The sequence below is a fragment of the Gloeophyllum trabeum genome (assembly GCF_000344685.1).
Source record: "Gloeophyllum trabeum ATCC 11539 unplaced genomic scaffold GLOTRscaffold_00016, whole genome shotgun sequence".
Classification (NCBI taxonomy): Eukaryota; Fungi; Basidiomycota; class Agaricomycetes; order Gloeophyllales; family Gloeophyllaceae; genus Gloeophyllum; species Gloeophyllum trabeum.
The window spans coordinates 744,590-757,702 of NW_006920425.1; the positions used below are offsets into that span (position 1 = coordinate 744,590).

Sequence of the window (13,113 nt, forward strand, 5' to 3'; positions counted from 1 at the left end):
CGCTCGCTCTCCTCCGGCGCGTTCGTCTCGTCCCCGCTCAACCCGAACCACCCCGCCTCCCCTCCGCCCCCGCCCCAGCCGCGCTCCCGCCCCGTCTCGCGCGCGGGCAGCATGCTCTTCACCCGCATCGCGAGCGAGGACTCGCAGGTCCTCACCGGCCAGCGCGGGTCCATGCTGCTCTACCGCCTCGCGAGCGACGACGACAACGGCGAGCTGCTCCCCCCGCCACGCGCCCTCGCCGGCGGCAGCAACCGCGACTCGGTCATCTCCAGCTCCGGCGACTCCGTCTTCTCCATCTCCTCCGACTCCAAGTACCCCTCCGGCTCGCTCACCCACCCGCGCGGGCTCATCCCGTACGCGTACGACCCCACCGTCGACGACAAGGAGGACATGGACGCGGACTGGGACGATGTGGACGGAAAGCGCGCAGGCGGGTGGTGGAATTGGCGGGGAGTTGCCAACGTCGGTTTGCTCGTCATTCTGATCCTCGCACTGCTTATGCTCTTCGTGTTCTACCCCGCGTTCGAGCACTTTCGCGACTTGGACACGGTCATCGCGATCAGCGATAACACGCAGGTGAACGGGACGGGGCAGGTGCCAGTTCTGTGAGTGATCTTCAATTATATATTATGTTTTCAATTTTATCATTTTCCATTCATTTCATCTTCATTTCGCGCACCCTTACGCACCCCTCCGAGGGAATCCGTGATATCTTTGCATTACCATTTCCTTCTTTTCACCGCCCTCGACCCTCTCCTTCGAATCCTTTATTCCCGATTCTCGTGCAGGGTACCTATGCGGATCGGGTTCGCCGTGCGCCAGCCTGCTCGACACGGGCAGGGGTACACGCGTTTGGCGGTACCCGTGACATACTTGGTCTCGAAAATGCGTCTTCGGGGCGCTTTCGAAACCGAAACCCCCGGGCGCCCGCGTACCCGTATTTCCATCTTTCTCGCCTCTACCCGCTCTTTCGCCGGTCCTTCCCATCCCTCCGAAGCTGTTTTCCCGAGGGAATCTCTTAATGTCTTTTCATTGTCATCTCCTTCCTTGCATCTCAGCCATTCCCTGTTTCAGATTGTGTTTTATGCCTTTCATTCTCGATTTTCGTCCAGGGTACCTCTACAGATCGGGATCGTCATGCCCGAGCCCGCTTGAACATCAGCTGTTTGAACAATTCGGGCAGGGGCGAACACGACATTTATTCTTTATTCCGTCCATCTTTCGTTCACCTTCTGCCCGTCCTGCTTCTCATTTCGAACATTTAAACCCCAAATCCTTTCTGGTGCCTATGGGGATCGATGTCGGTTGCGATCCGTCGTGCGGCAGCCGCTGGGCTACCGAGCTGTTCCAACAGTCCAGGCAAGCCTCAGCTGGCGGAACGACCGCGCGATCACCATCGATCCCGCTCTGCCTCCTTGCCGTCTGCGCCACTCTAACCGCCTGCTAACTCCGCTTCCAGCTTCCAAATGCCGCAATTGATCGACCCCGAGACGCCCTCCGACGCGCGCTCGCGCACCGGCTTTGACGGGCACGCCTACGAGCTCGTCTTCTCGGACGAGTTCAACACACCCGGGCGCACCTTCTATCCGGGCGACGACCCCTTCTGGGAGGCAGCCGACATCTGGTACGGCTCCACGCAGGACCAGGAGTGGTACGACCCGCGCCAGGTCACGACGACGGAAGATGGTCACCTGAGGATCGTGATGGAGCAGGTGGAGACGCATGGCTTGCCGTATCGCAGCGGGATGCTGCAGAGCTGGAACAAGTTTTGCTTTTCGAGGGGGTACATTGAGATCAGTCTGACGCTGCCCGGGCCGGACTCGAATACGCAGGGTTATGTGAGTGTAGCTTCATCTGTACCATGCCCTACTGACGTGCCTGGGTCGTATAGTGGCCTGGCGCGTGGACGATGGGGAACCTGGGCCGTCCGGGCTATCGGGCGACGACGGACGGCACTTGGCCGTACTCGTGCGTCTTCGTTTCGTATCCGGCTTTGCGCTAACTAAGAGTCTGGGCACCTGCAGCTACGACTCGTGCGACATTGGCACGTTCCGCAACCAGACCACCAAGGACGGCACGGGCCCGGCGGCAGCGCTGCACTCTGATCAGAGCAGATCAAAGTACAACTATGAGCTCTCGTGGTTGCCTGGACAGCGGTTATCGTGCGTGTCTTTTCGCTGCTCTCTCCTCCGTTGCTGCTCTGCTCTCCGCCGCCCGTCTCACACCTCCACCACATCTCCCACCGCCGCAATCCCTCACCCTCCACGTGCCACTCGTCTAGCCTGTCACTGTCGCTAACGCACACTCGTAGCGCCTGCACCTGCTCCGGCGAGGAGCACCCCGGCCCGTCGCCCTCCAAGGGCCGCGGGGCGCCCGAGATTGACATCCTCGAGGCGGAGAAGGACAAGGAGACGAACGTCGGCCAGGTCGTCTCGCAATCCGCGCAGTTTGCGCCGTTCACGCACGACTATCTGTACGCGAACGATACGGTGGATAAGTGGAAGATATACGATGAGACGATTACGAGGCCGAGTAGCTATCGGTGCGTGCTCTCCCTTTGGCTTGAGTTTCGTGCTGCGGGTGGCTTCGATGGTGCGTGCGGTGGGCAAGAGCCAGGCTGGCGTTGGGCTTCGGGATGCGGGTGTGTAACTGCGTGTATCGTGCTGTCAGGTACGTTCTATTTGCTCAGGTCTATCTAATACAAGTGTTCTACAATTCGCCCCCGATGACTTCAGCCCCGCGTCGCACGCTGACCCCAGCATGCAATCGTCACCTTTCCCCTCCGATGTCGTGCTTTCTCGCGAGCTCGCAGAGCTTCCGGCCTGCCCTTCGAGTCCCGCTCGGCGCTCGAGGTGAAGGCCGTGAGCGTTGTGACCCTTGTGTAGTGTCTACGCAATACGCCGACATGTTCGCTGGCGCCATCAGCTACATACAGTGCCGGCCGTTGAAGTCACCGTGACCGCTCGCCAACTGAGGCCGACGCGTCTACCAGCGGCCGTGAATATGATGTCGACACTCAACGAGTCAATGTGTAGGTAGGGCGTGTGCATGCTGGTCCCCGTCCTGGACCCGGCCTCAACCCTCTTGGGCAATCGGTCAGCCTTGTAGCTACGCACACCCGTCGAAGCCCTGCCACGCGGGCTCTAGCCTTGCGGGTGGTTATCACATGGCTCAGAGCATTCGCCTGCCGCAACAGGCGCTATGCTGGGCGCGGGCGTCCCGAGCTCTGGTCTGTGCGTTCAGCGCTCTCAGTGCGGTCACGGTCATCGGCGCGCGCATCGGTGGGCTGGCATTTCTAGTGCCGTCTCGCTGTCGACGACGGGGACTCGACCGTTACGGGAGTCGACCCGAACATTCAACGCGCCGATGGGGACTCGACCATTGCAGGAGTCAAACCCGTTCGGCCCGAGGTGGGTGGACTGCGTGGTCTACGACGACTACTTGAGCGTTATTGTACTCTAGCCGGCTCCGTGAGTATTTACTACTCAGTAATCTATTTCTCTGGCGCCCCTAGAAATGATGTGAGACAAAAGCCTGATTAGCTGGCAGACTAAGTACCCACTAATAAAATATACATGTCACATCTCGAACTAAAATTATCAGTATTAGTAATGAGTTGAGTACGAGCCAAATCATTCAAGAGCTCACCGAGACTACTGAATCCGCTGTTCACTGTCCGCTGGCAGCAGGCTGATGCGCGCTACTCGCCAGCAGTTCACGGCGATAAAGCACACCACGTTCACCCCGCATTGGATTGGATCCGCTCGACGAGCGTGCATCTGCACCCTAACGATGGTGTACGACGACTCGGTACGCTAGTGTGCTCTACCCTGTATGTTATTGATACTTTGGTTGCTACCTTTCATATAAGCCTCGAGGCTAGTCAGTAAATAGGCGCCGAGTGACTTGAATTCAACGGCTTACGACTACAGTCTTCGCGTATAGAATGCTATGCGTAGCGCTCACTGTGCTCAGCGTGGCGTGCAATCTCTCTATTTCGAATTGTCAGTCGTCAGAGGATGCAGAAGTAGCATTGCACGCAAAAGATTACCCTTGTATTCTGAGATCCGTTTGACGCAATAAGCAAATGCTTATCTCCTGTCATCCGCCAGCCTGAGCAGATCGATAAGCATTTTCTATAGAGCGGTGGAATTTCAACTACATACCCCTACTCAGCTCTGCCGTATACGCCTGCGTAGGTAGTAACACCCACGGCTGCAGAGCCTGCATTAGAGGCATAGGCAATACAAGGATTAGTCGACGTACCATAGTCGACTACCCTACAAAGGCAGGGTCAGTGACGCAGCGTGAGTAACACCTACCAACTGCCCGCATAGTTCCTGCTTGAACATGTTAGCTACGGGGTATTAGACAAGCCAATAGACACTTACAACCGACGTCAGGATCCACTATATGGTACCAACGGCCGTTGTAGACGGCGAAGGGGGCGAAGGGGGCAGAGGGGAAAGGGAAGGGGACAGACGAATGAATTTTTCTAGCGGAGGGATGGGGCATTAAATACCTGTCCGCGTCGCCAAATCCCCCAATGTTCCGACTTCCGGCGAGAGAATCGGCGCAATGGAGTGACCCTGGTTACGGAGTCACTGTCAATGCGCGGCATTCGGGGTTCTTCCAGGCACTCCAAATCTGGGGGAATGCGCGGCTCGCGTAACATACGTATTAGCGGAAATAGACGGAAATGGTGTCCCTTGACATTCACTGCTGGAGAATTCCAATCATTTGGAAGGTGCATTGGCACGGAGCTGGCGTATCGACAATAGCTAAATGTCCTGGACTGCATCCCGCCTGACTAGCTCACCGAGGCTACAAATGGACCCACCGAGTGCGTTATGATTACCTGACTTGATCAGGAGCACCATGGACCGCGGCGGTTGCAGATGTGGTCCTAGACGCTTTCGAGAATTCGTCAGCAAAGCCTGCAGAACACCTCGTGGTTACTCACCACCTCGCCTGTCTGCCACCAATCACGCAAGCCAGATGATTCCGGCACCATAGTTCGAGTTCCCCGCCCTGGAAATTTGCTGTTACCCTGAGATGTCTCGGCAGCTTGAAGCGTGGAGTAATGCCGCACGCCGAAGGTGTCGCGCCACCACATCACGTTTCACAATAGCGGGGAGCAATTGTTGAACCCTCTGCCCTCGCGAGACGCAATGCGCTTGCGTGGAGTGCTCTCGATAGTTGCAAGTTCCTAGCGACTCTCGTCAGCGTACGTACTTACTTACTCGGTGTCCATTTCCTCTCCAGCCTCCGTTAGCTGTTCAGGCCATACGATGGCCTCAAGGAATAAAGCAGGAGACCGTTGGACTCACGTATATATTGCCGACTCGATAACTTACAGACTACTGTATATACCTGCTATTGTACGGAAGTCAGACACGAAAGAAAGCTGCACAAGAGGGAAGCTTACCTCCGAAGATTCCCGTCGCTGTCTTGCAAGCTGCGCGGCATCGCGAGTTTGCCGATATTGCAACGTCTTCGGCAAATGAGCGCGCTTCCCTTCTCGATTGGTTTGTCAACCGTTCGGTACCTATCTGCCATTGTAGATTGCGCATCTGTGGTACAGCCCTAACTACCTCGCGAAGCGGAGTAGCCTGAGTGTAGTTCAGCCTCACACTGCTGAAGCTGGCCTCTCAGATCGAACTCGCCGAAGGAAAGATATCTATTATCTAGAAGTTGACGTACCTCTGAGAGCTGCGATATGATGTCCAGACTGCGAGACACTTTATCCACAGGTACAGCACCCGATACCGGATGCCTAACGAGTAGACAATGCGCCTTGACCGAGAGAGTCCCTGCTCAATATGACGAGAGAGATAATTATCCAATGTACCGCGTAGCGAGAGACTTGTCTGCGGGTAGACTGTCCGGTAATGGATCTTCGGGGTGTAGTAACATGCACTCACGAGTGATTGAGGCATTGACCACATCGCGGTCTCGATTTGATTGTGCTCGGAGCTACAGCGACTGGGCATGCGGGGGAAGAGCGAGGGTGACTTTCCGACGCATCAAACACCATACGAGGCACTTTGTCTGCAGATAACTATATAGATAGAGCATCTCGTCGATCTGTTGGCATCGCCGTGCAGTATACGATCCCGAGACATACAAGACAAACAAACAGTGTCATTAGCAAGCTGGGATGAATCTATATCACCTCGCACATCGCGCTTGTCTCGTCCCGGCTCCTCATGCCTCCCATGGCAATTCCTCGTCCTTTGCCTGCTGCGAACCGCCTTTGCTATATCCAGCGTGTTAAGAACCTATTGCCACCGCCAACTCTTCTGTCCTTAGTTCCATTGCTGCAATACAGCAGCGAGCACGAGCTACATACAAATGTGTGGCTTGCGCAGTCGGCACGTCAACATGCAGACCATACCTGGGCTGCAAACGTCGCCGACAGCGCAAGTCACAGCTTGATGCCTTAGGACGCAAAGCCCTGTAAGGGCTGATATGAGTTCGGAGGGAGCGGGGGTCGTGATTGCAAGGGGACGTCAGGATGTTGTAGAGTCGGTGGATTGCTTGGCGAGCATAGCGAGAAGGTGCGAGAACAAGTCGCGAGACGATGTGTACTGAGTTCATACATGTCCCGGAGCAGAGAGACGGGATGGAAGCAATGACCAGGGGACTCGGAGTAGGGAATGAGGAGAGCACAGCGTCGGACTTGCAGCAGCCGTCGCGCGGCTTGGAATCGATCGCGATGCTCTCACCGTTTGTGTCCACTTCCGTACCTCCGACTCATCCACTGGCACTCGCTCTAGCGTGTGCAATCCCTCGACTAACGCTGCAGACGCCATTTGCAACTGTCGCGAGAACGTGCGAGTGTATCGTATATTTATTGAATTAATGAATTACAGTCATAAATCTAGTCGGCGTTGTCAGTGGCGGTCGCGATACAACTGAACAGTGCAGATGTACCTAACGGGATGCAGACAACCCGTGGAATAGAGCAGTGGGCTAACTAGCAGAGGACACACTCTGTAAGTCCAGTAGCATGATGTGGGAATCCACTACTGATACAATGAGGCTGGAATGTCGAGGACAAGTCCCGACTGCCAGGCGGCAGTTGGACAGAGTCGGATCGGACCGTCCGATGGATGCGGAAGACTCTCCCCGACCACTCGGAGCATCCTGCAGTACTTCGCCTTACTGCTCTGACTTTGGTTGGTACGTAGGCTGTGTGATCGGGTGATGTACGGTAGATTACAGTAGATCTACCTTGAACTAAAACTGATCGGAGCACCCTGACCTCAGAGAAGCCGCACACTTCTCTGAGCTCAGGGCTGCTCTTCCCTGGACTCGGCTAGCTAGGTCTGCCTCGACAGTCGAAAGAACAGATGGGATTTTATTGTTCCAAGGCCCACTTTAGGACTTGGATATGGACCCTCACTGGACTTGAGGCATGCAATAGGTTACAGAAAAATAAATGACTTGAGGTCGCATTTTCGGGAACACTGCTGTCAGGGATGGCAAGCTGTGCCGGAAGCCTTCTCGAAGACACCATAATTGAGAAGCAAGGGTTCTCAGTTGCGGCGTCTCGGAGAAGGCTTCCGGCACTCGCCAGCCACCCTGTCTCAGAAGCACTGGATCAGCCGGGCCAACGGCGCTTCGTACGACGCGGTCAATATATAAACTCAGCTCACGAAACTCGCTCGGGCGCAACTATGCCCCCACTATGCTTGTCTGCGCTGCTGGCTCCGAGTCGATGTTCACAGTTATCTGTGGTGCTGGTGAGTCCCCTTGATGTGATAGACGGCTCTTGCACTAAAGAATTTATGAGTAAAAAATTACAGAATGTCTACACACACGTCCGCGCGAGGCGACGGCGGCAATACATCGAGGAGGTGCCTTTACTTCCGATCCTGTAGACATGCGGGGTGACTGTCGAGACCCGCATCGACTGGCCTCGACACATGCCGGGCACCTCCAAGGTACGAATCCATGGACCACGTCTGCCTGATACTCCCGCTAACCCGGTAAACGTGCAGGCAACGCAGAGCGCACGCAGCAGCGAGGCGAGCGAGATCTCGAGAGATAAAGGCGATCGCGATCGCGGCGACGAGTGGCAGTGCGACGCACGTGGCGACGCTGTATCCGGTGGTCATCTTCGAGCTCGTCGTCTGCGACGCTCGCTGGCTCTCGCAGACCGGTCAGCCGCCATTCGCTGTCTCGCAAGGTATCTGGATTGCGACCATGCGACAAATCTACAAAATGCACGAATAGCTTTGTCCTGACTCTGACGCGTCGGATAGCCTTGCGTACGTCCAGTCCTGACTCTGTCGCGTCGAGACTGGCCTTTGCTTTCGTCAGACTGTTCCCCCCGGCCTACTTTCTCCCCGACGACTTTATCAAGATGTACTTTGGCGAAATGCAAAGGCTTACCGCGGAGGGGGGGGGTGGAGGATAAGTGGAAACTTGGGTCAAACCGCTGAGGCTCTGATTGTGCGTCTTCGAATATCTATCATGATTCGCTCTTTCTTACTGTGCATGAATTTCTGCTCTTTGTCGCAGGAAGCTGATCTCACGCGAATACCCGTTCGAGACGTTGCGGTCCGCACGCGCCGCTCGCCTCCCCTCGCCGCCCAGTCCCTGACGACACTCGACCGTACGCAAGGCTTCAAGTTGACAAGACACTCGCGCGCCCGCGGAACGTGGGAGCGCTAGAGTCCGAATGACGAGTGGCAAGAAGGCGACCGCGCGTCGCGACGAGTCCCCTCCCTGGCTCGGACCTTCTGCGACGTGCTTGAGCGGTCAAATAGGTGACTAGCGATGCCGCGAACTTGTCAAGGCACACCAACACCCCGATTCAAGGACTGCCTTGCGTACGAAATTCCAGGCAGTGCTACATCCACAACAACAACGCGGCGTGCTCGGAGAGCGTCTGTGGATTGCTTCGTGACTTCTGCAGTGGCAGTCCGAAGCGGTTTGTTGTAGAAATGGTACGTGAATTGGTCCTTTTCAGTCCTTGATCATTCAGCTGACCTGCACACCAATATATAGATAGACTTTGTCTGTAGACCAGCAATATATTGTGCTTGCAACTTAGTATCGAGCGTCCCTGCTTGCACCGTCTCCCCGACTGCATTTCGGCTTACCCCTCAAGACCGGGAGGGCTTCGCGCCTCGGTTGTTGACTTTGCATAGGATATCCCCACGCAGTCAACGTGCTCGCGAAGCTCGCGGCTCACGCGTTCTCGAGCACATGCGAAAGAGTGTTCGCGAGACCGGTTTCGTGCGGTATGTCTCTCGCATTTCTCGTCGTTCGCCTTATCTGACAGTCTGGTCGACTTTCCACAGGATCCTATGCCCCTGCCGACTTTGGAACCCGGAGCCGTCGACTTGGGGCCGCACGCGTCTGCTAGGACCATCGCGTCCAGCCTGTGCTCGATCCCCCGACCTCGTTATGCATGCATGGCTGCTTCCCGTCCTCGCGTCTGCTGTCTCGCTGGCTCCACGACTTGTTCTTCTCCCCGCCATCACCTCTGACTCCCGCGCCGTGGCGTGTCCCGTACGCCGTCGGTTCGACGCTACCGGTCCCGCCTTCCCGCTCCCGCAAGATTTATTCGGCATGACGAAGTAGCTATGGATCGAGCTACGGTGAGCACGAGCACGAGATACGCGGTCAGTCTCGCGCTCCCGAAGCTAGCTCGGTAAGACCTATACTGCTCGACGCCTTTTACTTGCTGACTCGAGTGCGCCGCTAGGGAAACACGGGTCGTATCCTCGTCCAACAAGTCGGTATAACTGCGTACAACGGCGCATCGGCACCGACTTCCTGTATTCGGTGGCACATCTATTCCCGACGACGCTTCCCTCTGCTCCTTAGACCCCTTGCTATGCTCTAGAGAACTGCGTGCACGGCCTACCTCCGGTGAGTCTGTTTGAAACCCCCGCTGGGCGATGACGGGACATGTCGATGGTTCGACGGCGCGTATAGCGCCGTGCGTCATCTTGGCCTCGCCGGCCCTTGCTAGGTCGGTCCGACCACCTTCGACCAAGACGAGACGTATCGACGTCCCGTTGGCGGTGTCGGCAGCGCCGTAGGCGCTTTTCAGTACCTCTGGCTTTCTCTCACGCCCTCTATCTCGCCGTCTATGGCTACGTCGCGTGATTGTGTAAGTAGATACACCTTTGCCTTCCCAATCTATCACTCACTGCAATGTCCCCGCATAGCAACGATGGTATAGATCGACATCCCGAGAGCTGCGTGCTTGTCACGAGCTCCCCGCTGGTACCGCGCACTCGATTCGCGGCATGACCCCTGCTGCCTTGTGTCTGCGTGCACACTTGGTCTTCCGCGCCCCGGAATCGCGAAGACGGGACGTATCGCCGTCCGCGGAGCGGTGTTGGATGGCGCTCATGTCTCTATGCCAACGCCGAGTCGCTTCGTCGTCCCCGAGGAGGACAGGATGTATCGTCGTCGTGGGAGCGGTGCCGAAGACGTCGTGTCATGGAGCGGCGCTCTCACGGCTGTGCCGAACTGTCCTCGATGGCTTCGTGAGTGGAATCCGTCTTTCGCTGTCGGTCTTGACTGACTTTTGGCATCCTCACCTAGCAAAGATGAGACACATCGACTTCCCGCCAGGGGCGTGCCTGACTCTTCCAGACGATAACCCTTCTCGGCCACGACGCTCGTGCGGTGTCTGCCCTCGCCATCCATCCCACACCGTCGATGTCGGTCTCGTCGAGCACTCGGTACGCAAAGATGGTATGTATCGCCGTCCGGGGAGCGGCGTTGCACGGGGCTGGGACCGCGCGCTAGCGTCGAGGTCGTTTCGTCGTTCCTGACAATGACGGGATGTATTGTTGTCTGACACCGACTCGAGGGCGCCCGCCATTGAGCGCCTCGCAGAGGCGCGACGCCTGCCGAGTATGTGAGTATGATTGACCCTTACTTCCTTCCCTGTCACTGACTTGGGGCCCGCGATTTAGCGGGGACGGGTCGTTGACCTGCAACGGGTGGGTGCGCGCGCCCGCCGCGGCCACCGACAGACAGCATGACTCCCTCGACATCCATCCTCGCCGTCGACTCCCCGCCGCCTCCCTCTCCGCTCCGACAAAGTGCCCGTATGCGAATACGGGACGTATCGCCGCACCGGAAGCTGCGTGCTCGCACGCGGCTATGGTGGCTCTAGGCGATACCCTTCGCGTTCGCCGCCCTTGCGCGCGGTCTACCCCCTCCCGTCGACTCTACCCGGTACCGTCGACGTCGTCCCCACGTGGTCTGGTGAGGCCCTCCGGTCAGCAAAGACGGGATGTATCGCGTTCCCGCGAGCGGCGTGAAGCCCCGCTCCATGTCTGAATTTATCAAGCGGGGGTCCTCTGCGCCGTGTGTTCGTGGATGTCGGACTCGTTGCGACGCGGCTCTCCGAGGCTGGATTCTCAATGGTTTACGGTGCTCTGAGCGTCATGTTTCTTATTCAGCCACTAATCAAGACTTTTCGGTACAGCCAAAGCATGTGGGATGCCTCCAGGAGCTGCTGACACGCAGGCGATACTCTACGACGATGCTACGCTGCCCATCGCCTTCCGCTGAGCGGGTCGCGATGCTTCGTCGGTGAGCACGTCTGCTAGCTCCCGCTGACGCTCTTCTCGCCGTGGATGGCAGGCTTCGATGCCCACTGCGCCCATGCGCTCGGACGAAGACGCGGCGTATCCTCGCCGGCCGTCGGAGAGGGGGCATGTCGCGATTCGGCGAGCGGGGGTCTTGGTCGGCTCTCGGGCAGGGGGTTGGAGGGGGGGGGGCCATGATTGTCGAGGAGCGGATGAGAGGGAGGGGTGGAGCTGGTGAGTTCTATTTGCTGTGGCTCGGAGTGTGGCACTGACGGTGTGTCGATAGGAGTTGACGCCATAGCTCTGGAGGGGGAGCGGACGGGGGAGGTGTATTCCGTAGTCCATAAAGATGTACATTATCGAAACTACTCGTACGCGAACCTTGACCCTAAATCGGAGCCACCATGTATGCCGTCGTGGCCAGGGCGAATAAGGCGCGAGTCGGGAGAACGGGATGTGTGGCAGTAAGATGAGCTTAGGGCAGGCTGTACCAGAGGTCAAAGACTATACAGCTATACCAAACCCCCCTCTTTACCTTGCAGTTGAGGGCCGGGTCAAGGAGACTTGCAGCACTTTTTTATTTGGTTCCAGCGCCTACGCACGGCTATCACTGCACAAACAGAGGATACGGGGTCAGACGGCGGGGAACCAGACACGGCGAGTTGACGTTCAGCCCACTCGCTCCAAGGACAGCGTCAGTCTGCCTTCATCCGATGCGGACAGCGTCAGTCTGTCTTCATCCGATGCGGGCAGCGTTATCTACCCAACCCGACTCGGCGTAGCATCGCACGCACACGTCCAGTACTTGGACATTCCACGACATTGACACCGGCGCCTAGATATCGCCGGAAAAGGAAACACGCCTGTCCGTCCCAGCGACACTTGACACCTCCCACACGGCCCTGCCCGCCGGCCCCTCTCTCTTTTCCTCCCGCCTCTCACCGTACGGACGCCCAGCATGTCCGCCTCTTGGCCCGCCCAGGACGGCGCCGGCAGCGACGAAGACCGCCGCCGCCGCTCCGACTCGACGTCGCCCCTGTCCGGCTCGTCCGACGAGTCCACGCCCAGCGGCAGCCAGAGCGCCACCACCACCACCACCAGCGCCAGCGCCAGCGCCGCGTACCCGCCGCCGCCGCCCTCGCCGTCCGTCGAGCAGCCGCTCCTCCCCGCCGCCGACCGCCCCCCGCAGCGCTCGCTCTCCTCCGGCGCGTTCGTCTCGTCCCCGCTCAACCCGAACCACCCCGCCTCCCCTCCGCCCCCGCCCCAGCCGCGCTCCCGCCCCGTCTCGCGCGCGGGCAGCATGCTCTTCACCCGCATCGCGAGCGAGGACTCGCAGGTCCTCACCGGCCAGCGCGGGTCCATGCTGCTCTACCGCCTCGCGAGCGACGACGACAACGGCGAGCTGCTCCCCCCGCCACGCGCCCTCGCCGGCGGCAGCAACCGCGACTCGGTCATCTCCAGCTCCGGCGACTCCGTCTTCTCCATCTCGTCCGACTCCAAGTACCCCTCCGGCTCGCTCACCCACCCGCGCGGGCTCATCCCG

At 58.2% G+C, this 13,113-nt stretch overlaps 3 protein-coding genes across 3 annotated transcripts; all 3 read left to right on the forward strand.

The window, feature by feature from the left end:
* Nucleotides 1-390: 390 nt before the first annotated feature.
* GLOTRDRAFT_49086 (SKN1-domain-containing protein) lies at nucleotides 391-2,699 on the forward strand (the record flags this gene model as incomplete). Its single annotated transcript, XM_007871979.1, has 5 exons — nucleotides 391-605; nucleotides 1,460-1,838; nucleotides 1,892-1,968; nucleotides 2,025-2,166; nucleotides 2,337-2,699. 5 exons carry the CDS (start codon nucleotides 391-393, stop codon nucleotides 2,697-2,699), a joined length of 1,176 nt encoding a protein of 391 aa, XP_007870170.1.
* A 7,228-nt stretch (nucleotides 2,700-9,927) lies between these two features.
* On the forward strand, nucleotides 9,928-11,319 carry GLOTRDRAFT_133262 (uncharacterized protein; the record flags this gene model as incomplete). Its single annotated transcript, XM_007872166.1, has 6 exons — nucleotides 9,928-9,936; nucleotides 9,992-10,132; nucleotides 10,205-10,514; nucleotides 10,573-10,725; nucleotides 10,870-10,891; nucleotides 10,950-11,319. The coding sequence occupies 6 exons, from the start codon at nucleotides 9,928-9,930 to the stop codon at nucleotides 11,317-11,319; spliced, it is 1,005 nt and encodes a 334-aa protein (XP_007870357.1).
* A 1,209-nt stretch (nucleotides 11,320-12,528) lies between these two features.
* Nucleotides 12,529-13,070, forward strand: GLOTRDRAFT_133263 (uncharacterized protein; the record flags this gene model as incomplete). The annotated part of the gene is made up of 1 exon (XM_007872167.1): nucleotides 12,529-13,070. A coding segment is annotated over one exon (542 nt), but the record flags the coding sequence as incomplete, so codon positions are not given.
* Between the last annotated feature and the right edge of the window lie 43 nt (nucleotides 13,071-13,113).